Source organism: Amphiura filiformis, unplaced genomic scaffold, assembly GCF_039555335.1.
Source record: "Amphiura filiformis unplaced genomic scaffold, Afil_fr2py scaffold_38, whole genome shotgun sequence".
In the NCBI taxonomy this organism is placed as follows: Eukaryota; Metazoa; Echinodermata; class Ophiuroidea; order Amphilepidida; family Amphiuridae; genus Amphiura; species Amphiura filiformis.
In genome coordinates this window covers 1,059,775-1,084,058 of record NW_027305502.1, presented here as the reverse complement: position 1 = coordinate 1,084,058, position 24,284 = coordinate 1,059,775, and the positions used below count along the sequence as shown (strand labels likewise).

The 24,284-nt window shown below is 38.6% G+C and overlaps 2 protein-coding genes across 5 annotated transcripts in view; one reads left to right on the top strand and one right to left on the bottom strand.

Annotated features, from left to right (window-relative positions):
• The window catches only part of LOC140144064 (N6-Methyl-AMP deaminase-like), a 38,226-nt gene extending 25,526 nt beyond the window's left edge, over nt 1-12,700 (bottom strand). For 2 of the 4 annotated variants that reach the window (XM_072165894.1, XM_072165893.1), the window contains exons 1-5: nt 12,521-12,700; nt 10,419-10,576; nt 8,616-8,761; nt 6,982-7,063; nt 1,016-1,142 (exon numbers count right to left, since the gene is read on the bottom strand). In XM_072165894.1, the coding sequence (XP_072021995.1) occupies nt 1,016-1,142; nt 6,982-7,063; nt 8,616-8,761; nt 10,419-10,576; nt 12,521-12,583 (576 nt within the window). In that variant the 5' untranslated portion in view covers nt 12,584-12,700. The other 2 variants (XM_072165895.1, XM_072165892.1) reach the window with 2 other exon arrangements.
• A 9-nt stretch (nt 12,701-12,709) lies between these two features.
• Nucleotides 12,710-24,284, top strand: part of LOC140144062 (serine/threonine-protein kinase ULK3-like) — a 145,105-nt gene continuing 133,530 nt past the window's right edge. Inside the window, exons 1-5 of the mRNA XM_072165890.1 lie at nt 12,710-12,821; nt 15,002-15,142; nt 16,898-17,018; nt 19,547-19,651; nt 20,481-20,624. Of these exons, the coding sequence (XP_072021991.1) occupies nt 12,720-12,821; nt 15,002-15,142; nt 16,898-17,018; nt 19,547-19,651; nt 20,481-20,624 (613 nt within the window). The 5' untranslated portion in view covers nt 12,710-12,719. The remainder of the gene's footprint in view (nt 12,822-15,001; nt 15,143-16,897; nt 17,019-19,546; nt 19,652-20,480; nt 20,625-24,284) is intronic.

The following is a 24,284-nucleotide window of genomic DNA, read 5'->3' as shown; positions in this document are numbered from 1 at the left end:
CCATCATTTTCTTGCGGGCCAATTACCACAATAGGGCTACCCCCAAACACTTTTGTCATCTTAAATGGACCATATTGCCAGGAAATAAACTTGGCACTCAACATGCCTAACAAAAGAGCGCTGATAAGCAGGAAAACCCTCCTATGTGCTTGTGGCCCCTGAACATGATTAAAACAAAACTGCCATAAGATTACATAGGCAGTTTTGCTTTAAACATGTTCAGGGGCCAATGACACATAGCAGGTTGTTCCTGTCCAACGACAATAGTCTTGTTTTCTACTTTTGATTGATCTTGTCCAACAGACACAAAATTGAGCGTCAAAAATTGCATATAAAAAGAGCGTGTGGAAACACACTGTTTGCACCTGAATTGTCGGTTCTGCACACCATGTGCGTTAGTGGATGCAATGTTACAAATGCCTTTTTTTATGCCTGCAACTGAGGACATAGATCATAATACACTTCACGTTACAGTGGACACAAGCAAGAGCCTCAGGGCCCTGGGTCCGTGGACAAGGAGCAGTGCAGCGCCCTTTTAACATCTCCTTTATCACCCCTATCCCAAATCCTTTTGTAGGGGTGAGGTTTGGCCCCTAGAGTGCCCCCCTGACAAAAAATGAAAGACAAAAGTGCCCCTCTGACAAAAAATAAAAGAGAAAAGCAGGAGGGCAAAGGAAAAGAAAAGGGGCAAGGAGCCCTTTTCTACCGAAATACAGCCCGATCATGGGCCAAAATAGTGTAAAATACAACATTTTTTGCACATTGTAAAGGCCTGATAATGGCCGAAAATATTGCAAAATAATTTTTTTGTCTGTGCCCCAAAATCTTTTTTGCTGCCCCCCACCAAAAAAGCTAGCTACGCCCCTGCTCAAAATCTGCCATTTTGGTCCTTGGTATGTTGATTAAACATCGTTTCAGAAGTCCTTGTTTGGATATACAATCAATACAATCAACAAGGATAGTGGTGTGTGTGAGGGGGGGGGGTGTAGGGGTGTGATTTGTGCTTGTTTCATACCATAGGATCTCCACTGAGGTCAACTCCTACAACAATGCCTCCACTCTTAGCCCTGTATTCCTCTGCTAATTGGATAGTTTCTGCAGCTGCTTCTAAACTGTTTCTTCTGTCTATAGCTAAGATAAATCTGTTGAGAAAGAAAACACACCATCCTCTATCATCCATTTAACCCTGTCTATAATACCCTTACATTGAGAAATTATTTTGTTCTCTATTTCTCACCCCAAATGTCTCTTGATTTTTCTCTCATTTTCTCCTCTCAATCACTTACACTGTTTTTTTAAGACACAGATTTGTATATCTAGCATAATAATTATTACATAGGATCATTGTCAGGCACAGTCCCATACAAACTAGGACACTCAACATTAGCTGAAAGTTAGTTGCATTTACTGATTCCATTATTACAGCAAGCAAGAACTGCAGGACTGAGGTTAGCCCTCCACATTGCAGAGGTCAGTAGCATTTACTGATTCTATTATTACAGCAAGCAAGAAATGCAGGACTGAGGTTAGCCCTCCACATTGCAGAGGTTAGTAGCATTTACTGATTAGAGTCACGCGGTAGCCGTGACCAGCAAGTTTTTAAAAAAAAAAGACTGATAAAGAAGACTAATAACAGATGCTCCCGCGAGACTATATTTACACGTAACATTAAAACACTTGACTTCTATTGTTCGATGTTATTTTTCGCTGGGTACAAAATGTATCTAAAACCATGCTAAATGTTATTTACAGTCCCAGGTGTAATATCGTGACAACTCATTAATTCCAAAAGGGCCACCAATCCTACAGTCAATCATTGTTCGTAATAAACAAATATTTTTGCTTCCATTTCACGCGGTATTTCAAGAATAAGAGAAAATTAGTTGCAAATCATACTGATCCAGAATTTTTGGACACTGCTACAGGTCTACCTGGTTATCACCTTCACACTACTTTTTCAGATTCACTTCCAAATATACCCTAGCAGTTTCTTGGATACCCTACATACAAATTCTGAGCCCCATTCGCCAAAAAATCAAGTTTTTCACAATTCTTTTGTTCTTATCGGACGACGCATCCATTTATATAATAAATGCTGTATTTCGACAGAGTAATTTACAGCAGAGGTCCGTGGCCTAATGGTTAGTGCGCTTGACTCCAGATACGCTATCCGAGTTGAAACCCGGTGACCAACTCATTTTTTTTTTCAATGTTTTATTAACTAATTTATTGTCATTAATCAAGGATAACATAATTTTAAACATCCAGTGCTATTGTGATATTTTTTTTTTTATTAAAGCAAGTTGTTTGATTCTCATGGAAATTGTTTATTGTGTTATGGGCCTATTTAAAAACACAGCATAATGTGATACAACACCATCAAGGATCAAAAGAAATCTGAATAACACAAGAAACCAGATCAGGCAATAAGAGCGTTACTCATTGTTATTCTCATTTAAATATATTTTGTCCTACCACGGGCAAATTCGCATGATAATAGGACAATGATGATTGTGATATGTATGAATGGTTGTTGAATCGATTAAGAGACCTGACTCTCTGTCATCTTCAGCTATCGTAGAACATGAAAATTGTCATATCGTCCCGGTAGGTTGATTACAAACACTCTGTAGGTGTGGAAAATTGTTCCGCTAGTATGGAAGGCCAGCAGGAAAAAAATCTCCAAATAACATTTATCAAGCATAGTACGGAAGCGTCTATGTGACACAACTTGACAAGATAATTATCTTGCCATGTCGACTTATTATCAGCATTATGTCAACATGACGATATAAAATATCTCGCCAAGACAAATGAACAAACAAGTCAAGATGGCAAGATAAATTATCATGCCAAGTCGACATACCAAAAATGGACGTCGTCTTCGCGAAATAAATTATTATGCCAAGTCAATTTAGAAACAAATTAATGTCTACATAGCAGGATATTTTGTCACGTCCAGTTGACTTAACAAACAATATAAGTCAACATGGTAAGATAAATTATACCAAGGAATAGTAATTTTTGACACCGTATAATTTAAATTATTGAAAAGCATCCTCGGGATGGAGAGGAGGGGCGGCCCGAAATTAAAGGGAAAATTAAATCTCAAAAGACCGCCGACAACCGCCGCTCAATAGGGATATCCAACTAGATTGCCCCGCAGGGCTACAAAGAACCACAAACCGCAAAATTTGGATATCCAGCTAGATTGCCCCGCAGGACTCAGGAACCACAAATCTTGAAATATGGATATCCTGCAAATTAAAACCACAAACCGCGAAAAAACCGCCAACAACTGCCGCTTAATAGAAATATTCAACTATATTGCCCTTGGGCTACAAAGAACCACAAACCGGAAATATGGATATCCAACAAATAAAAACCACAAACCCCGAAAAACCACCAACAACTGCAGCTCAATATGGATGTCCAACAAGTTTTAACTCCGCAGGGCTACAAAGAACCATGCAAACCGCGAAATTTGGATATCTAGCTAGATTGCCCCGCAGGACTCAGGAACCACAAATCTTGAAATATGGATATCCTACAAATTAAAACCACAAACCGCGAAAAACTGCCAACAACTGCCGCTCAATAGAAATATCCAACTAGATTGCCCAGAGGGCTATAAAGAACCACACACCGCGAAATATGGATGTCCAACAAGTTTTAACTATAAATTAGCCCTCGATAGAGGGCAAGGCTTGAAGGATAAGGAAAATTATAACCACTAACCATGAAAGACCTCCAACAACCACCTCAATAGAGATATCCAACTATATTGCCCTTGAAGGGCTACAAAGAACCACACAGAGCGAAATATGGATATCCAACATGGTTAAACAATAAATTAGCCCCGATAGAGGACAGGGCTTGAAGAATAAAGGAATACCACGAACCGCGAAAGACCGCCAACAACCGCCGCTCAATAGAGATATCCAACTAGATTGCCTGCAGGGCTACAAAGAACCACAAACGGCGAAATTTGGATATCCAACTAGATTGCCTCAGTGCTACAAAGAACCACGTACATTTTAGTTATAGGTATAGCTTCATATACTCGTATTTTTTATTGTCATAAATCAAGGATAATATTATTCAAACTTCTATTTTTCGCTTTATTCGTCTTATGGAGTACTTCGTAACGGATGACTTTTCAAGCTTGGAGCTACTCGGTTTCATTCATAAAAAAAAGGAAATCTACCAAAAAAACGTTGACAACGTAAAGAAAGCAGCAAGTTTAAAAAGCCCCCACCTCGGCTCACTTTTTGAAACTTGGTCCCATTTGTAAAAGATACTGATTTAAACTTTGTCATAATTATCAACTTAAAACATTTCCAGAAGTGTTATGAATCTTTAATGTGCCGATGCGATATATTACTTAAAAGTTGTTAGCATTCTGGAACGATCAGAAAGGTTATTATGTTATTCTTGGCCAATATCCTATATGGTCGCATGTCATAAGTTGGGTATGCTAAAAGGGTGGAGGGATTACACTTTTCTGAAAATTGTGATACAAATTTGATTGGCTTTCCGTAACCCCATATCCTACAGCAGTGGTTAATACCTCATTTTAAGCCTAATATTATACTCTTTCAGTCTACTGAAGCATATAATTATACATTATTCAGTAAACAAATTACATCAGTTGAAATGAAAAATGCCAGGGGTGGAGGAGCAGGCGGATGTGGAGCAGGCGGATGCGGGAGTGTGCAAATAGGGCCTATGTGAAAATTCGCATGTCAGCATGTCAAAACTACTGGTTACTTTTTCAAATCTAGGGAGGGTATGATGTATTGACAGCTTTGAATGTTGAATTTGTACAACTAAAACAATTACTGACTACTTAAGGTGGTACTGCACCCCCCTGATAAATTTTGTGACTAATTTTGTATTTTTCTCAAAAAGTAACTACACACTGGTAACAAAAGATATATGTAGGGGTCTATATTATAGGGGCAAGGAATCCAATTACTTCACTGAAATTTCAGTGATTCAAGACCAGGGGTTCATTATATATGTTAAGAAATGAGGTACATTCTAGCGGTACCTCTTTTCTTATCATAAATAACGTACCGCTTGTCTTGAGTCACTGAAATTCCAGTGTAGTAACTGGATTCCTTACCCAGTATAATATATATAACTTTTGTTACCAGTGTGATATTATTTTTTGAGAAAAATGCAAAAATAGTCACAAATTTATCAAGGTGTGTAGTACCACCTTAAAGGGTTATATGTTCCATTTTTTTTCATATTTAATGAAATCCTACATGTACAATGTAGTTGAATTTCAGTATTTTTAGCAATATGCTAATGTACATTTCTTTTCTTGATATTCATTTCCTCAATAATAAAATAATCATCTAAGCTAATTACGCATAAAAGGTCATTGACCTTCACAATGTAATTAACATATGTACAATTATTTTAAATGGTTCATTTGAAGAGCTTTGAAGCATTAATGTATTGAGAACATATCCTCCAAATCTGATGACATTCTTGCATAAAATACAAATTTTACAGTCATTTTTGTAATTGAGGTCCGATTTGAGAAAAACACATTTGAAAATTGAGATTTACATAGACGCCTGTGTATTAATTGATTAGTAATTAAGCATTATCTCAAAAATTAAGCATGTGTTAAGGTTAAAAATGGTGTTAATGATTAGAGATTGTCAATATATACAACATAACAAAAAATAATTTTTTTGTCATTTTTGACCATGTAATGGAAATTGTACCCAACTTATGACATGCGACCATATATGTTTTGTTTTATAATAATAAAGTTCATGATCAATGATTGAATTAAACGAATAACAAGTAGGCATGTTAATGGCAATGATGCTAAAAAACACCGATTTGCTGTTGATATTCAAAATGGGACCAAGTTTCAAAAAGTGAGCCGAGGTGGGGGCTTTTTAAACTTGCTGCTTTCTTTACGTTGTCAACGTTTTTTTGGTAGATTCCATAATTACAGCAAGCAAGAACTGCAGGACTGAGGTTAGCCCTCCACATTGCAGAGGTTAGTAGCATTTACTGATTCCATTATTACAGCAAGCAAGAACTGCAGGACTGAGGTTAGCCCTCCACATTGCAGAGGTTAGTAGCATTTACTGATTCCATTATTACAGCAAGCAAGAACTGCAGGACTGTGGTTAGCCCTCCACATTGCAGAGGTTAGTAGCATTTACTGATTCCATTATTACAGCAAGCAAGAACTACAGGACTGTGGTTAGCCCTCCACATTGCAGAGGTTAGTAGCATTTATTGATGTCATTATTACAGCAAGCAAGAACTGCAGGACTGTGGTTAGCCCTCCATATTGCAGAGGTTAGTAGCATTTACTGATTCCATTATTACAGCAAGCAAGAACTGCAGGACTGTGGTTAGCCCTCCACATTGCAGAGGTTAGTAGCATTTACTGATTCCATTATTACAGCAAGCAAGAACTGCAGGACTGTGGTTAGCCCTCCACATTGCAGAGGTTAGTAGCATTTACTGATTCCATTATTACAGCAAGCAAGAACTGCAGGACTGAGGTTAGCCCTCCACATTGCAGAGGTTAGTAGCATTTACTGATTCCATTATTACAGCAAGCAAGAACTGCAGGACTGAGGTTAGCCCTCCACATTGCAGAGGTTAGTAGCATTTACTGATTCCATTATTACAGCAAGCAAGAACTGCAGGACTGAGGTTAGCCCTCCACATTGCAGAGGTTAGTAGCATTTACTGATTCCATTATTACAGCAAGCAAGAACTGCAGGACTGAGGTTAGCCCTCCATATTGCAGAGGTTAGTAGCATTTACTGATTCCATTATTACAGCAAGCAAGAACTGCAGGACTGAGGTTAGCCCTCCACATTGCAGAGGTTAGTAGCATTTACTGATTCCATTATTACAGCTGGCAAGAACTGCAGGACTGTGGTTAGCATTTACTGATTCCACTATTCTATTTTTGCCTCTTAATGTTTTTACCTGACAATAATGTCTACTCCTTCCTCCTGACACTGTTGAATAGCTTTCAGTACTGTTTCAATGTAGCTCCGTTTTGTCATACCTAGAATACATTAATATAATTTGAACAATTAAAAAAAATATGATTTCTTCTTGTTGAATTGGCAAGTTTTGCATGTTTCCTTCCTTTCATTTTATTGTGATTTGGATGAGGTATTATCAATGAATGGCCTATTCCAGTTGAAATCCATGCACCCCTTTATCTTGTTAAACCTCCCATACTACTTGTAGAGGTGTATATTTCAAATGGAGTCATTCCCATTTGAAATTCATATTCCCTGTGTGGAAGATCAAGGTCATGTCTTCCCAGGACCTCAATTTCGTGCCAGTTTGCGAGAAATAAAAAACCATCTGAGTCGCTTTACTTACTGCATGCATGATTCAATGAAAGAAACTGATTCTTGCAACAAATATTACGGGAATCATTACGAGAATCGATTCTGTGATTCTCGTTGGATCTGAGGCCCTGTTTCCACAGGGGGTGTGTGGAATTCAATTGGAAAAGCCCAATGCGGACACTCTCACTTACCCATCTACTTAGTTTGGTACAATTACTGAATAGGGTGCAACTTGCTAGACTTGAGTCCAGTCCTCGTTTAGGGGTAGGGTTTAGGGTTGGGGTAGGGCAGTCTTGCAATATGACTAGTAGAGTTGCACCCTATTTGGCAATTGCTTCCTTAGTCTTTATCCAATTTAGTATGAGCTGATATAGGTCTTATAATCCATAGCACATTGGGTTAATTTATTTGATATTCACACAGCTGCTATACATGTAGGAGATTTTTGATGTCAAACAAAATTCAACAGATTGGACCATTTTAGCTCAAACCATTTTTATTCAAAATCATGGAAAAAGTGTGGAAGATTTTTGGATTTCCAATCCAAGAACTGCATCAATGACGGTGTGACAATCACCCAATATTATATTACCCTGCAATCAAAATAATTTATGGGACTGCTGCAAATTTACATTAACCCTAACACCAGTAAAAACCACAAAATACCACGATGAAAAATTCATAACATGCATGCATCCCAGGGTCTGCGATGCGCAATCACCGAAGTGTGATATGCTCACGGAATTGCTGGCGGGCAGCAATAACCCGAGCAGCTACCGGTCCGCGATCGTTCAGCTTGGCATGCGAGGGTCAAAGGTTCGAATCCCGGGGGGGGGGGGGGGGGCCAAGTCAAAAATTCTTCTTCTTCTTGAAAAATTCGGATCTTCTCTGACTTCCGATACCAAAAAGCATGGGTCAGTGTTAGGGTTAAAAAAGATGTATTTTTCCAGATTAGAGTGTCCATTACCCCTAACACCAGTAAAAACCACAAAATACCACGATGAAAAATTCATAACATGCATGCATCCCAGGGTCTGCGATGGCGCTTAATCACCGAAGTGTGATATGCTCACGGAATTGCTGGCGGGCAGCAATAACATGAGCAGCTACCGGTCCGCGATCGTTAAGCTTGGCATGCGAGGGGTCAAAGGTTGAATCCGGGGTGCCAAGTCAAAATTCTTCTTCTTCTTGAAAAATTCGGATCTTCTCTGACTCCCGATACCAAAAAGCATGGGTCAGTGTTAGGGTTAACCCTACCTGTCTGTGGCACGTCCCTAGGCGTACTCCTCAGCTCCAAGTAACGAACTCCATCTTCTGCAAACTCTCTCACAACATCTTTGGCTACCATAGCAACAGCTTCAGTGTCATCAACAATCTGATGATTTAGTTTAAACATCTGAAAACTGATAAATATTTGGAATGTTTATTGGGTGAAGGAGTAGGGGAACGTTACATATTGCTATGGATTCGGCAGAGTGAAGAATCAAGAATTTGTTATCAAATTGAATTAAAGTATGGTAAATCTTACTCCCCAATATATCAAAATTTGGATTTGGACAAAAAGAGACAAATTCTATACTTAGCTGTACAAAGCAGGTTGGTCTATTGTAATACAGCTGGAAAGCCTGGATTTTCTAAATTAATATAATATTTGATACCTATGTATAACTATAGGAATCTTCTATCCAGTGATACCAAAATAGGATCAATCATTCTTCATATGATATTGCTATGATGTGATTGCACCATGATAATATTGGAAGTTATACACAAACAAAATATAGTTCAAAATTGTTATTTCTACTTAAAAATCCTTGATTTCAACAAAAAAATTTGTTAAATATGACAGGGGATTACCTCATCATGTTTCAACTAATACACCAAGTTTAGAATCCATATTCATTGGAACCACCAGTAATTTCTGCACAAAAACCACAAATAAAGTATGACTGTATGGTTATGTTAGTTAAAGCCATATTATAACATTTGCTGAGGAGAACGCCCTCAATCGTTTTCAAAATTCTGTTTTTTACATGATTATATTGTACTTTATTAAACTAACATACCCTGAAAAAATCAAGACTATAGGTGCTGTAGTTTTGTCATAATCCGAGATTTTGAATAAAACGCCGGATTCAGCGTTTTATTATTACGATGGAAATATTAGTCGAACGCGTACACGATATTGACAACACAGTACGTGCATTGCGTGCGGGACGGATATACACATTCAAAGGTTAGTACTGTAACACAACTGACGGAGTGATACACATTGGCGACATCGGCGCTGGTAGTAAATTCCAATTTTCTTTGCTTTACCTCGGTTGTTTGGCTCAAAATTAAAAGGGGACATATCTGATAATAAAAGCTAACATTTTATGGCAAAGAAATACTTATCTATTTTGAATGAAAATGTTATAATATGGCTTTAAATGTGTATTCGACCCCGCATAAAACTCTTTATGCAGCAGTTTTAAAAACTTTTTGGCTTTGTCAAGGAGCTGTTTATTGTTAGAACATTTTTCATGTAAGTATTGTACATAAATACAACAAATTCACTTCAAAAATATACATTTCAAATGATTGATCATCAATGTTTTTAATTTTTAGGACTGATGGAATGGCATCAAAGATTTCAATTAACATTTACTCAGAACACTGAGAACAGTGATTTTGTGTATCATTATTTAAGGCATGCGAATGGGTCTGGAAAAAAATAGATGAAAAGCAATAAAATATTCACAGCATGTAACAAACTTCTAGCCCCTCCCTTCTTCTGCCATGCCCACCACCAGCAAAACAATAATGTCTGAAGGTCCGTTCATACTACCACCGCATTTGCGATGCGTTGCTTTGCGATGCCGATATATCAATTAGTTTTTGCCGCAACTCAACGCAACTCGTCGTATTTCCAAGTTAAAATGTATTTAACTTCATTGCGATATCGCAATGCAGTAGTTTGCAGTACGATGCAGTGCGGCAACGCACCGCAAGCCAACGCATCGCAAATGCGGTGGTAGTATGAACGGACCTTGATGCTGCCACTGACATGATACTTACGAAACAAGATTAACATCTTTCCCTTTCTCAACCTTGTCTGTCCACTGCTGCAAAGCCTGGGTGTCTGGTTGCTGATCTTGAGGTAGATGGGCCTTCCTAGCCAAAAGCTTTGTCATAGTTTCATTACTGATTGAGCCATTAAGGTGAGCATGGAGTTCCTTTTCATGAAGAATAAACAAATACAGACTTCACTTTAATAGCATTCAATAACCATGGACATTCTCAAGAGGATTGGCTTTTGAAAGTTTAATTTGATTTTTCCATCACATATTTTTTGGTGTGTGATGACGTAACTCTTTCATTACCGTATTCATTATTTTTTAACATTTAAAATTACAGGTACTTAATACTTTTTAGGGGAAACCAACAAACCATTGAAGGCAGGTCAATATAGGCCTACTGCACATTCATGACAAAAGGGCTGAAGTTAACACTTTCATCAAAATTGAGTTATTCCCACAGATGAGTCCAGGTCTATGATACATACACAGAATATTTAAAATACACAATTTTTTAATCCCAAACCATTGGTTTAGGAGCACTCAACAGATTTTGTCCATTATATCTAGTCCTTGGGGAGCAAACATATTTTTGTGGGTATGACCTCAGAATATTTGAGGTGGTGAGTCTTTTGAGCTAACAGTGTACTGGTAAAAAGGGGGTCTTTGGGAGCTGCAAACAGTCAAAAATCTCAAAATCAAGGGTCTTTAATGGCTTTCTGGTTGAAAATTGCATAAAAATATGTTAGAAATGTAATGATCGAATGAGCAATTTAGGGGTCTTTTTTAGGGCAGAATTGGTCAAAATCAAGGACCTTTCATAGCTGTTTTGGTCAAATTCAGGGTCTACGTGGGCTCTAGCCTGAAACACTCTTTCTACTTCTCCTCTGACAAAAAGTCACAATTTTTTTAATGAAAAATAGCCCAATTTTAATGTTGCCTAACACTGCAGGCAAAATTTTGGAGTTTGCTGGAAATTAGCCTGAGAATTTGCATTAAATTTTACCAAAAAAAATTGTCTTCAATACAGCCTTTTGCAAAGATCCTTCGCTTCGCAGTTTTTATCTCACCTCGTACGCTCGCGTACATTCACACCTGCATCACGAGATTGATAGGCGAATGAGGTGCTGATGTGCTGACTTGCTGTTTGTGCCATAAACTGCGCCAAAATAAAAACTGCGAAGAAGGGATTTTGCAAAAGATATTAATTAGTGATTGGTCCAAATTTCTTGAAAAATTGGTATACGGCTACTAGCTAGGGTACACTTGCACATCACTACCAAAATCAAAGTACCAGGAAATGCTCATGAGTCATGCTGCCCCAAGGAATTGCCTATCACACATGATCGCACAGAGTGACATTTTACATGGGCCATAAGTTGGACCTCATGTCTAAAATAATAACTGACATAGGTCAATATCCTTCCTGACATGCTTAGTATCCAAGTCCGTAGAAGAGTATTATTCTTGTGATCTACACACTATGTACACATGTATATACATCTGGCCACATTTTAGTATACGATAAATACAAATTTATTAAACATGGGTCATGGTAACAAATATTCTCTAGCAAATCGGTTATACGATCGAACTGGTAGGCATATTATAAATTCGGGATATTAAATATCTTCCTGACCAGCCAGAATATGGTATGGGTGGTTGAACGTGGAGGGCTGGCTATCTGCGCATGGTCAAAGACGATTCTTTACTAGCCACAGACCGTCCGCTGGAATTAGTTAGAACACAGGCATGACAGGAACCATTCGTTTATATAACAAACAAAATGGCTGTTGGTCGGACCTCATGTCTTCGCATCGACTGTGACCTTTAGTCCCCGACATTGCCCTTATGAACTCACATCCTCCTGGCTGCCCACTGGCACTGCTGCCACTGCATGCTGATCATGCATGCATGCACATCAGTCATCATAAATACTAGTAATACACATGTACAGGCAGTGAGCATGGTGTAAGCTTACAAATGTACACAAAATCTCACCTTCAGTATGTGAGATTTCACACGATTTATCCTTTTTCCAATTCACTAAATAATAAATTTCAATAGTTTTGGAAAAATACAACAATCAGAAAGTTACGTTACCACTTTTGGAAGAAGTTTACAAAACTTTTCTTCAGACACATGTCCTTCTGAGGCAGTCGCCATTGTTGTTGTTTACGTTTTCTTTCTTACCGCCAGGTGGCGCTATCAAACCAGCTGTCAAAAATTGCTACGAGGAATTCCCTAATTTATAAGCTTGAATTTTTATGGTGAAAACTACCGTTTCTTTTCTTCTGTCAGAATGGCAGGGATGACTGTGTTGCAGCCGAATGTACCTGGTTTTGTTTTTACCGAAAAGCTTGGCAGCGGGACCTACGCAACTGTCTACAAGGCTTTCCGAAAGGTACCTGGATGCAACAGATCAAAATTCAACAGCCTTGTAAAGACACATCATTATCACATGATTATTGTTCATGACCTGAGCTGATGCCTGAGTCGTGTGATGCTGAACTACATAGAGATAATAAGCTTATAGATTTTAAAGAGGGGGGGGGGGTACATACAGATTTTTTAGCAAGCCAAAGCAAAGGGGGCCGGGGTGAGCACAAAGGGAAAAAGTTTTCGGCAGGGCCAGGGGGCAGATATTTTTTGGAATAGCCCAAGTTGAATAAATTCCTCAAGCCTTCTTTGTGTGGAGTAGCCCGAGGTACTCACACCTCTGTCACTACGATTTCCACTGTCCTTCTCCGTCGAAGGTCTGAGGCTCTAGTCCTAGGCATATCTGGTCCAGGGTTAGTCTTGCCAGCAAGACTTCAGTCTTTAACATAAACATAATGACATCTACGCTGAGTTATAGTTTACTAGTCCAGGGTACACAGTATCCATTTTTTTTAAACAAAATATCACATCTTACCGTTCCTCACGCCCCTCGCTGGCTGCTTTGCGGCCATGCGCGCGAACCCTTGAGGAACTAGATCCAGTTCTAGTGAAGATAAGACTTAAACAAAACATACTCTGTATTCAGTGCATGTGTGAAAAATTTGGGTACATTTGAAGGTGTAAAAATGACAAAATTTGTGACCATATCAATCGTCACCACCCCCTCCCCTGGAGATAAACACGGTCATGACGGTGGCGTGGAAATTGCATTTTTTTGCTGTGAAATGCCGATTTAATGAAGAAAAGAGATGCAGGAACTGAAGTCAATTTTTAAGGATTATATCACAAAATTTAACACATGAGTACTTTTATGAATGCAGGGTGGACTGGACCTATTAAACTGTGACATGAGTTCAGAGTTCTGAGTCCCACGGGTGCCCCGGTTTCTGCAATAGTACGGAAGTCATGGCCCTAATGGTGAGGAAGGAACAACTTAGGGCCACAATGTGTCAGGCTACGTGTGGAGTTAGCCCTGGCCATAGTATCCGTTTTTAGGACCAGAGGCACTTACATTGAAAAATTTGTTGAGCATGCTTGAACGATCCAGTATAAAAGTTGAAAGTATATTTCAATGCTTGATCGAACCAATGGTGATACGAATGTGTGTCAGGTCACTAATAAACATGACAAAACCATAGGCCACTTGAGATCACACAATCGCCGGTCATTTCTAAAGATGCATTTTATACTCAATCGCTTTTGCAGAAAACTGAATTGCACGCACGATCAGTGTACTAAATCGCTGTCGTATTTGCATGCTGAGCATGCGCATGATTCACCGTTTTTCAAAAGCGACACAAAGGCCGCCTATTAATATTTGACACCCTCTGTCGGTCAACGTTCACTAAATTACACACATAACTTATGCAGTAGTAAACGACAATGATTCAGTCTGATGATGAGTAACCCATGAGTATAAACACAGCTTTACACAATGACTAATTTACATAGGCACAAAAGGCCGTGTTCATGTACGGTTAATACTCAGCCAAACATGGCAGAGTAGGGCCCGGATTAGTGCAGTACTATTACGCTGACTTTCGTATTTGGCGAGGAGGACAATTTTGACCTCCACGTTTGTTTACAAATGTGGAGAGGTAGACAAAAGGCCTGTCAAAACTGTTCCACTTGTCCAAATACTCAAGTATCAAAAGGATGGTCCACAATAGAGTGATCCACGCAACATGAATAGGGGATTAAAAAACTGTGAAGTAGGACCATGTGCTTCTTTTGTCCACTTTGTCATCAAGATTTCGAATAGAAACAGTTCAGACCCAGAACAGGATCATGTCAGAAATTAATATTTTGTTCTGGGTCTGATTATTCGGACTACATACTAAGAAGTTCTTGGTTATCATTTATAAACACCTTGCCTTGCAAAGTGCAAACACTCTATTCAAGCTACATTGTAGGGGGTAGGGCTTTGGGGAAATAACAGAAATATTAGGGACCTCCCCGAGTCCCCATTCTAATGATATGTTGACAAACACGTTGCAATGAATGGTGGTACATAAATAACATAACAATAAGGCCTCTCTTACCATTTTTTTTTAAAGTTCGGACGATATACATGTTATTCTTTTTACTTGGCATAAATCGATTATGTTTTTTATGATGACATTTATATGCTTTAACCATTTATAGAGTCAACAGAGAGAGGTTGTTGCCATCAAATGCATCCTGAGAAGCAGTCTAAACAAAAAGACAACAGAGAACCTCCTGCAGGAAATCGGCATCCTCAAGAAGATCCGCCATGACTACATCGTACAGCTCAAAGATTTTGTGGTAAGGGACCATTCACAAACACTTGTAACAGGGGGCCTGATGCAAAAAGAAAAATTCACTGATTTTTTTTCAGACCCCCCCCCCCTTTTGGTCCAAAAGTTATTTCCGGGGCCCTCCTTTTTGGCCATGCAAAATGAACATCAACCCCATAGAAAAAAGTGTAAATTCATGTTATAATTAAGGTGATATTTTAAAAGCCCCCCCCTTCAGCCGGGATTCTAAGCCTTAAATATCTGGTCAAACTTGCTTTTCGTCATTCACAACGCACAGTGACAGTGGCGCATGTGAAGGACAAAATACGAATTGGAGCAAAACATGTTTGTAGGATATGTTACTAATAACAGAGTCGATACTCCTCCACTGTTATCTCTCAGTGGCCCGATTCTATTTGAAATTGAAGTTAAAGGTTCAAACTATATCTTTAATAGTTAGAAAGTAATACCTATTATAGGATATAGCTAGCTTTAAACCTTCATGTCACTATGTGAAATAGAAATTTGGAAAATCACTCTGTCACAAATGTATTGCAACCGACATCGGTTGCATCGTACTATTTAACATTGCTGTGTGCATTTTAAGTGGAGAAAGATGTGTTTAACAGTAATTTCACTTGTAGTTTCAGGATCACATCAACAACTGACCAGGAAGTTCTTATAATGAAAGACAAAGATAAAAACAATTTATCGCGTCTGACGTCATCTGCCAATCAAATTTGATCATGGTTTGTTTACAAGTGTCGTGATGATGACTTGCTGAACGCTGATTTATAACCGGGCACCTTATTATTAATTTTGCCCCTTTCGACATGCAAACCATTTCAAAAGTTAGGTCTTTATAGTAGGAAACTTTCTTAACCAAAGGCACCATGTCCACAATGCCTAGAAAAGCTGCTTTTTGCCTTGTAAAAGTACGTACTTTTTCGCCATTTGCTGCTATTCCTTTTCTCCGATCAGCAGCAGATAGATCGGTCTTCCTTGTACGCGCTGATTAACCTGTGTAAACCAATCAAGGATCGTAATTGACAGTGACATCAGACACGATAAATTCTTTTTATCTTTGTCTTTCATTATAAGCAACAACTGCATGAACATTTAAGAAATTAATCATAACTCACAAAACCCTGCTTGGATTACTCCACCTGCATACAGCAATAAGGAATTGGGCAGTATATCAGCATGTTAGTCAGAAATTGAAAGAAACCTGCTAAGGGTACCTGACCTTAATACGGTACCTCCTATTTTGGTCATGTTACCCACAAGGACTGCAAGTTTCCTCCTCGACCTCCGACACTCCCTCTCTCAGGCTTTGGTCATGTGGCCTACAAGGGCTGCAAGGCAAGCTCTCCATCCAGCGTTCCCTCTCGCAGGCTGTGTATTTTGTGTGGCTTCACTTGTGTGGCTTCACTTGATGACCTCGGCCCCAGTTTCTAAAAGCTAAGAGTATGTGTACAAATTGACATTTTGACTCTGATTTTGGGGGAACTGTGCATTAGTCCAAAGGGTTATTAATTGGAAAGGGTTAAAGTTCAGGTTTTAAAGGGCATTTTATGTTGGGATTAGGGTTAGGACAAGGTTAGGGTTAGGGTAGCATAAGTGTTAGGATAGGTTTTGGATAAGGTTCCATTTATAAGAGTATGTTTAGGATCAGGGCTTAAGTTATAGGTTAGGGTTATGGTGTAGTTGAGGGTTAGGGTGTATGACCCTTTGGACCATTAATCTGAAAATATCAACCAATTTTTGTGTTCATTCATTTCAGTGGGACAATCACTATATCTACCTTGTGATGGAGTACTGCAGTGGTGGTGATTTATCAGTTTTTATACGCAAGAAACAGGCCTTGCCAGAGAGGTTTGTCAGAAGATTTTTGCAGCAGTTAGGTAAGATACCAACACTTTGGGTTATTCCAGTTGAAATACATTACACCCTCTATGGAAAGCATGACCTTAATCTCCCACACAATTACAATTGAGTCACCCATTTCGGTAACACTATTTGAAATTCATACTCCCTAGGGGAGAATCTTGGGAAGCTCTGCGCAATTTGCCTTTCTCTGCACAATAGAATGTAATTTTTTCCCAAAGCAATTTATCACCAATTTCATACATGCTTTTTGTTATATTGCGCCAAAAAATGATTTCACAACCTTGATGTAAACCTTGCACAAGCAATATTCGTCAAACCTGTGATGGCCCTGCAAGTCCTTGCAAAATTAGCCATTTTTTGTGCAATCCCCCTGCAAAAGTTTCCATCCAATTGGGTATATCTGTGTTATGCCCTGTGAAATTAGCTGTTTTTCTCAATGCAACTGACCATTTCCCCTGTGCAATTTGCTAATTTTTTCTGCATATATCATTGGACCCTGCTTTGACCATGTGATGTTTTTATGATGCCAGGTGTTTATTTAATGCCAGAACTCCTTCAACATCTGTTACCAGATCGTATGATTATTGATCCTCATCTGCGGCGCTCTGTCAGATCCCACGGCCAAGCTGTCAAAATCTCAAGATCCAACCTGGTCAGCCACCAGAGGTCATTCCTTCCATCCTCAGCTCACCTTTGGAATGCTCTGCCTGGTCCAATTACCTCTAACCAGAATCGGCTGAGCTTCAAACGGGAGGCTAACAACTATCTTGGCGCCAACCCATCAGCGCTATCATACCGATAGCAGCTGTTAATGCCTTGCATAGTTCAGACATAAAATTTAAAAAATAAAATTAAAAAAATATTACAGAGCCATTCCATGTCAACTGCAGGGATGTGCACTGCAGCACCTCTTTGATTTTTTTCTTTTTCTGTGTGGTGGTAGATATTAATGAGAAAGTAAAATCCTGAAAATTTGAGCTTCATACTCCATTTCGTTTTCCTGTGGCATCATTTTTGAAATTTAGGGGGTCAGCGTAAAAATGTGTCATAACGAAAAACGATGATTTGTAGGTCCAAAAATGTATAAAGGAACCCCCAACAACTTTGAAAAGTATGTATCCTGGGCTACTTTTTTGTGTAGAATTCAAATCTGGCATCAGAAAACTTATGACTCCTTTACTTTAAAAGATATAGGGCCCTCAAATGCAACAGCCCATCCAGGACCAACCGGGGTCAGAACTCCAAAAGTAAAAATAATTTTGGTCCATATTTTTTGCCAGTCAGAGCCCTTTGGTAGGAGATTACTCTTATCCCATATTGAGCCTATTAGAATACTTTTAGCTGAGTTATTACCCATGCAAAACTCCAATTGTACATTTTTTGTACATTTTGACCCCCCTGAAAACCAATGTCAGACAATTTGCCCCACCATCAACTTCAGGTATGTTGAAAATATGTTCTTGGACAACATTTCTGAGAGATATTGGCTTTGGGACTCGATGACTTTGCTTTAAAAACATCAGTTAGGTTTGCCTACTCACATATATGTCATTCCAACCACATCAACAAAATGGGTTGGTTGGTCAGTGGTCATCCCCTCAAATTTTACTGAAAATCATTTCTAGCATACCTCTATGAGCATAGTGAACACATGAAAAAAAAATGAATGCTCAACTCCAAGCGGTTTTGGAGATATGGCTTGTCAAAATTTGGCCCAGGCCCCCACTTTTTGCTCTCTCAAGTTACGTCGTTGAATTAGTAGCGTTTTGGAACACTCATATTTGACTTTGCAAAAAATATATTATGCTGAAAAGTACTAACTGGGGTGACTTTTACCCAGAAAAACATAATCTGGCCTCAGAAACAGTGCGTCTTATCTACTTAAGAAGTTATGGGTCTCTCAAAATCTTGTTTCGTTTTGTCAAAATTTTATTTGTCAAAAGGCTGTAACAAAAAAGGTTTGAGACCAATAATTTTTTTATTGATACAATGTTTCTGAGTCTGACTTCTCTGGGTAAAAGTCCTAAATGGACGGTTGCATTTGACAGGCCCTATATCTAAAAAAGTAAAGGAGTCAACAAGTTTTTCTGATGCCAGATTTGAATTTATACAAAAAGTACCCCAGGATACATACTTTTTCAAAAAGTTGTTCTAATAGGCTCAATATGGGATAAGATGTCCTACCAAAGGCCTCTGACTGTCAAAAAAATGGACCAAAAAATTATTTGCTTTTGTTCACATGACCCCCTAAATTTCCTGATGGACGAAATTGAACTAAAAAGTAAATGAGAGTATGAAGCCAAATTTTTCAGGATTTTACTTTTTCATCAATTCTACCACCACACAGAAAAAGAAAAAATTGAAGAGGTGCATCAATATCTACCACCACATCCTGGAAAAAAATTGAAAGGTGCTGTGCACATCCCTGGAATGGCTCTACACAATAATATTTTTGTACAATAACTTCATCGTATTTAATTAGAGTTGTGCATATTGATTTCTGAACATTTTGTAAACCTTGTAAATTTCATTTGAATTACAGCTAGTGCATTGCAATTTCTGCATTCTCAAAACATAACTCACATGGACCTCAAACCACAGAACCTCCTGTTATCAGACACATGTGATCCAGTACTCAAAGTTGCAGGTGAGTTTCAGTGGTGTGCGCAGTGGTGGCGCCACGGGGGGGGTCAAATTCCCCGTCAGAACTCTTGCCCCCTGTTGCCCCCAGTTAAAACCCAAAATTACGAAAAATTTCTACGTTTTGCGGCAGTTTTGTGCAAAATTAGTGATTTTGCCCCCCATGAAATTCACTCCCCCTTGAAAAAAAATACTTGCGCCGCATCACTGCGTGTGCACAGAATTAAACCAAGAACCTGGACTTGATCATCATCTTGATACGCGTATGGAGCAAAAAATTTGGTATTTGTGTTTTGCTTGAAATGCACCCAAAACTAATTGGTGCTTCATGTCGCGACTCACTGATTGTGTCAAAGGAGCAACACAATGCATATTTCTTACACAGAATTGTTTTCGTTCATATCCGCATACTAACAGCAAGGACCGGAATGCCTTGTACATGTGTGTGGCGGTATAGGGAGTCTGGTTCTCCTTGTTAATTCTGTGGTAGTGTTCCATCAAAATTTCCTAGGTGGGCAAAATTTAAGCACATCACAGATTGCTATCAATTTTGTCCCAGTGTTTCAAACTTTTCCCCCACCCCCTAGTTGGTACGCCACTGGGTCCACTCTGTGGTTCAAAACTGCACCAGTGAAAAAAATGTTCTCTTCTTCTTCTTCTTCTTCTTCTTCTTTCTTTATTCCCTTCCTTCTTTCCTTCCTCCTTGCGAAAAAAACACCTGGGGCATCAGGGTTAAGAAATTGACACATTTGTCTCAGATTACAGTTATTGGCAGTTGCACTACTATCATGTGTTATGATGAAATTGATTTAACATTGTTTCTTATATATCCACAGACTTTGGCTTTGCGCAACAGTTGAGTGAGGAAGTTTACGCCGACACTTTACGAGGCTCTCCATTATACATGGCACCTGAAATCATATGCAAGAGTAAATATGATGCCAAAGTGGACCTGTGGTCTGTGGGTGTCATTATGTATGGTAAGATTTCATAAACATGTTCAGGAAATAATTCCCAGCTCAAAAGTTGGAATGGACAAGACAAACTTGTCAGTATACATGTGTGGTATTGTTGTTAGGCTAGACTATGCCATAGTCAAATTTTGATTTAAATAAAAAAAAGTTGGAATGGACAAGTCAAACTTGTCAGTATACATGTGCAGTATCGTTGTAATAGGCTAGACTATGCCATAGTTGAATTTTGATTTAAATAAAAATATGTTATTATTAATCATGATGAACACATCCTGTTGGAACTAAAAATTATACTGATGTGTATTATAATTAATAGTAAAATGGTCATAAAGAGTTTGTATAATTAGTGACAGTAAAAGTAAAGTATACTTATGTTATTGAATGCAACATATCTTGCATAATGCGGCCCTGATTTGGTAACATGATCGAACTTGAAAATTGATGTATCGAGAAAAAGAGCTTTTAAGTTTGAATACTTGAAGTTTTTCTTTTTGAATAAAATAAATTATTAAACACATCTCATAAAATGAAGCACGGTGGTGATTTGAGGATATCACCAATGGAAAGAGTGCCCTCACATTACCCAAGATATGGATTTATCTCAAAATGTCCAAATTTCAAGTTAGATCGTTTTACCAAATCAGTGCCGAATGGCTCACTTTAATACTGAACAATTCTGATTTTCGAATCTACCAGTTTATTCGAGAAAGCCCGAGTTAAAAATCTGACTATGTACTTTGACTTTTAAGCAGAACTTTACCCCGGGACCTTGTTTTCTAAAACACACTGTCAATCATACTTGTTTATCAATCCAATTTAACCACAAGCACTAAAGCATGGTGGTATAATACGCGCTAGTATACGTTCATCCACCAACTTTTGCGCCAGCACAAAAACGCTGCATTCCATAGATAATTGTGTACCATGTATAGTTAATGGTAATGGCACGTGCCCGGAGGATTTAAACAATAATGAGATCTGGGCGACCAATCACAAGCCAGATTCATTTAAAGATGCATTACATCATGGCCAATTTTAGTTAGGCCAGAAATTGGCCTAGCTGTACATAGAGACCTGTGTTAAAAATGTTAACCGCAAGTCAAAGAAAGTAGTCTACTTGGGAAGCTAACAAACAGAGGGAGTACGGTGACTGAAAAGATCAGATGTGAAAATCTATCAATTGCACACAAATTAATACAAATCAGAGTTTTATGCTTAAATGTAATAACCAGAGAATGCAAAATGGGCAAGTGGACTACGGAGAAGTCTATTGTTAGGCAGGAAAAACCTCCTATGAGTCATTGGCCCCTGAACATGTCTAATGCAAAACCTCCTATGTAACCTCTTGGCAGTTTTGTTTAAACATGTTCAAGGGCCACATTTACATAGGAGGTCTTTCCTGCCCAACGACGATATGCAATTCTCTCTCACCAGCTACTCTCTTCATACAGTTGATCTTCAGATCAGATCATGTGACCTTGCTGTGTAAATCCCAAGATTCAACTTACCTCCCACAGAAGATAAATTCTTTCCTATTCTGCAGGCATTAAGAGTTATGCAGATCATGATTTTCTTCACACCAATCCTCATGCCTCATCCTATCTACCTCAACTGGATTGTTACAGGATCATTGCACATAGTGTGCAAAATGAGGGGATGGTTCTGAAAATGTTATGCTCGTATGGTTTGAGTCAAATATCACTAGAACATTTTGGAAAATTATAACCAGTGGTAGCCTGGGGGGCAAAGGGGAATGCCCCCAGTTATAGGCTTTGCTCCTCCACCTCATCTGTCAATAAGAATAGACAAGATTTCAAAATATTTCCTATATATTTGAGGCAATTTTGGAGCCCTTCCATTACTTTGCTCCAACTCACCTCAACCCACCCCCACCACCCACCCCCACCCCACACCGACAACCAATAATATTTGGTGATTGCAACTATAGTCAACTTGGGTGTGCAGCCGTAACTCTGGCTATTCCAGTTGACATCTGTACACCTCTGATGGAATTAAGACATGACCTTAATCTTCCACACAGGGAGTGTGAATTTCAAATGAGGGTTTAGGGTGACTCAATTTGAAATCTACACTTGCTGTGTGTGAGATTAAGATCATGTCTTCCATATAGGGGCAGTGGCGTAACTTTGGGTCAGGGTGCCCGGGGCGAAAGTAGTTCGGGTGCCCCTAACCAAGGGTGTGCATGGTACAGAGCTAATCAATGTTGGTATTGAAAGCCATAGACCTACCGAATAACTTACAAATAGTGTTTCAGATTAAATTTATTTCATGTTTCAATGCAAGCTCATGCAGTTCATGGCAATAAAACAAAATGTTTTCAAATTCTCCAATGTCTATACTTTTGAAGACTCATCACTAGCTGCAGTGACGTAGCTAGTGATTGTGGCGCCCAGGGGCAAAAATACAAAATACCCCTCTTCCTAAAACAATTGCGTCTTGGCGATGCATGAAAATGTGCATAAATACCACTAATTTGGTATTAAATCAAGTTGAATTTAGGTCTTTAAAATGCCAATTTATGTTTCAATGCTTGTGAAAATTTTGTGTTGAAGGGCACCCAAATGAAGAGTAATTCTATGCATGGTGGGTAAAGGTTTCCACTTCTTTCCTATAACAATGTATTATCGTGTCAAAGGCTATCCAGGCTTGGGTGCCCGGGTGCCCGGGGGTGCGGCCCCCCAGAGCCCAAAGGAGTTACGCCACTGTATAGGGGTTATATGAATTTCAAATGGAATGGTCCATTGAAAGATGTCTCCGGCAGTCACAACATCATGCCTTATATAAGAAAATAATTATCAAGCATGAATCTCATGGTTTAAAACAATCTCATATTGACCATAAAAACGAATAAAAACATCCGTCTGTCAACACACGATATTCAAAATTCCCGGGCGCCGAAATTGTGTAGTGCAAAGACGTCCCAGTATACAATGAAGGCTGATGACAATTGAGCACAAATAACCATGACGTCATTGCACCAGACAGTTGGCACCCAGGGATTTTGAATATCGCGTGTTGATAGAGGTTGTTTTTATGAGTTATTTGTAAATAATGCCATGTGATTCGTGCTCGATAATTATTTTTCTAACATACATATAAGACATAGCGTTGTGATTGCCAGAGATTTCCTTTAAGGGAAGGGGTATGAACGTTTGGACAGTATTTATTGTGGGACATTTAGGGCACATCAGACATATCGAATTGCATTCTGAATACGAAGAATGTCCTTCTGATATCAAATAATTTTGATTTTTTGAAATTCGCAATGTAATACATTTTATGGCAAATCATTAAAATTGATATTTTGATATTTAACAGTACTCAAGTAAATTTTATAAATCTGATGATTTCTACCTAAAGTGTATGTAGGTGGGATGAAAAGCCGACGATCAGTTGAAAATTTTGACCTTCAGTATTGAAGATATGGATTTTTTTCCCAAAACACCAAAAAAAAAAAATTAGGTCTTTTTGGGAAAAAATCCATATCTTCAATATGAAAGGTCAAAATTTTCAATTGATCGCCTGCTTTTCATCCCACCTACATACACTTTAAGACTATATCATTACATTTATAAAATTTACTTCGAGGACTGTTATATCTCCAAAATGTAACAAATATCAAATTTTAATAATTTGTCATAAAAT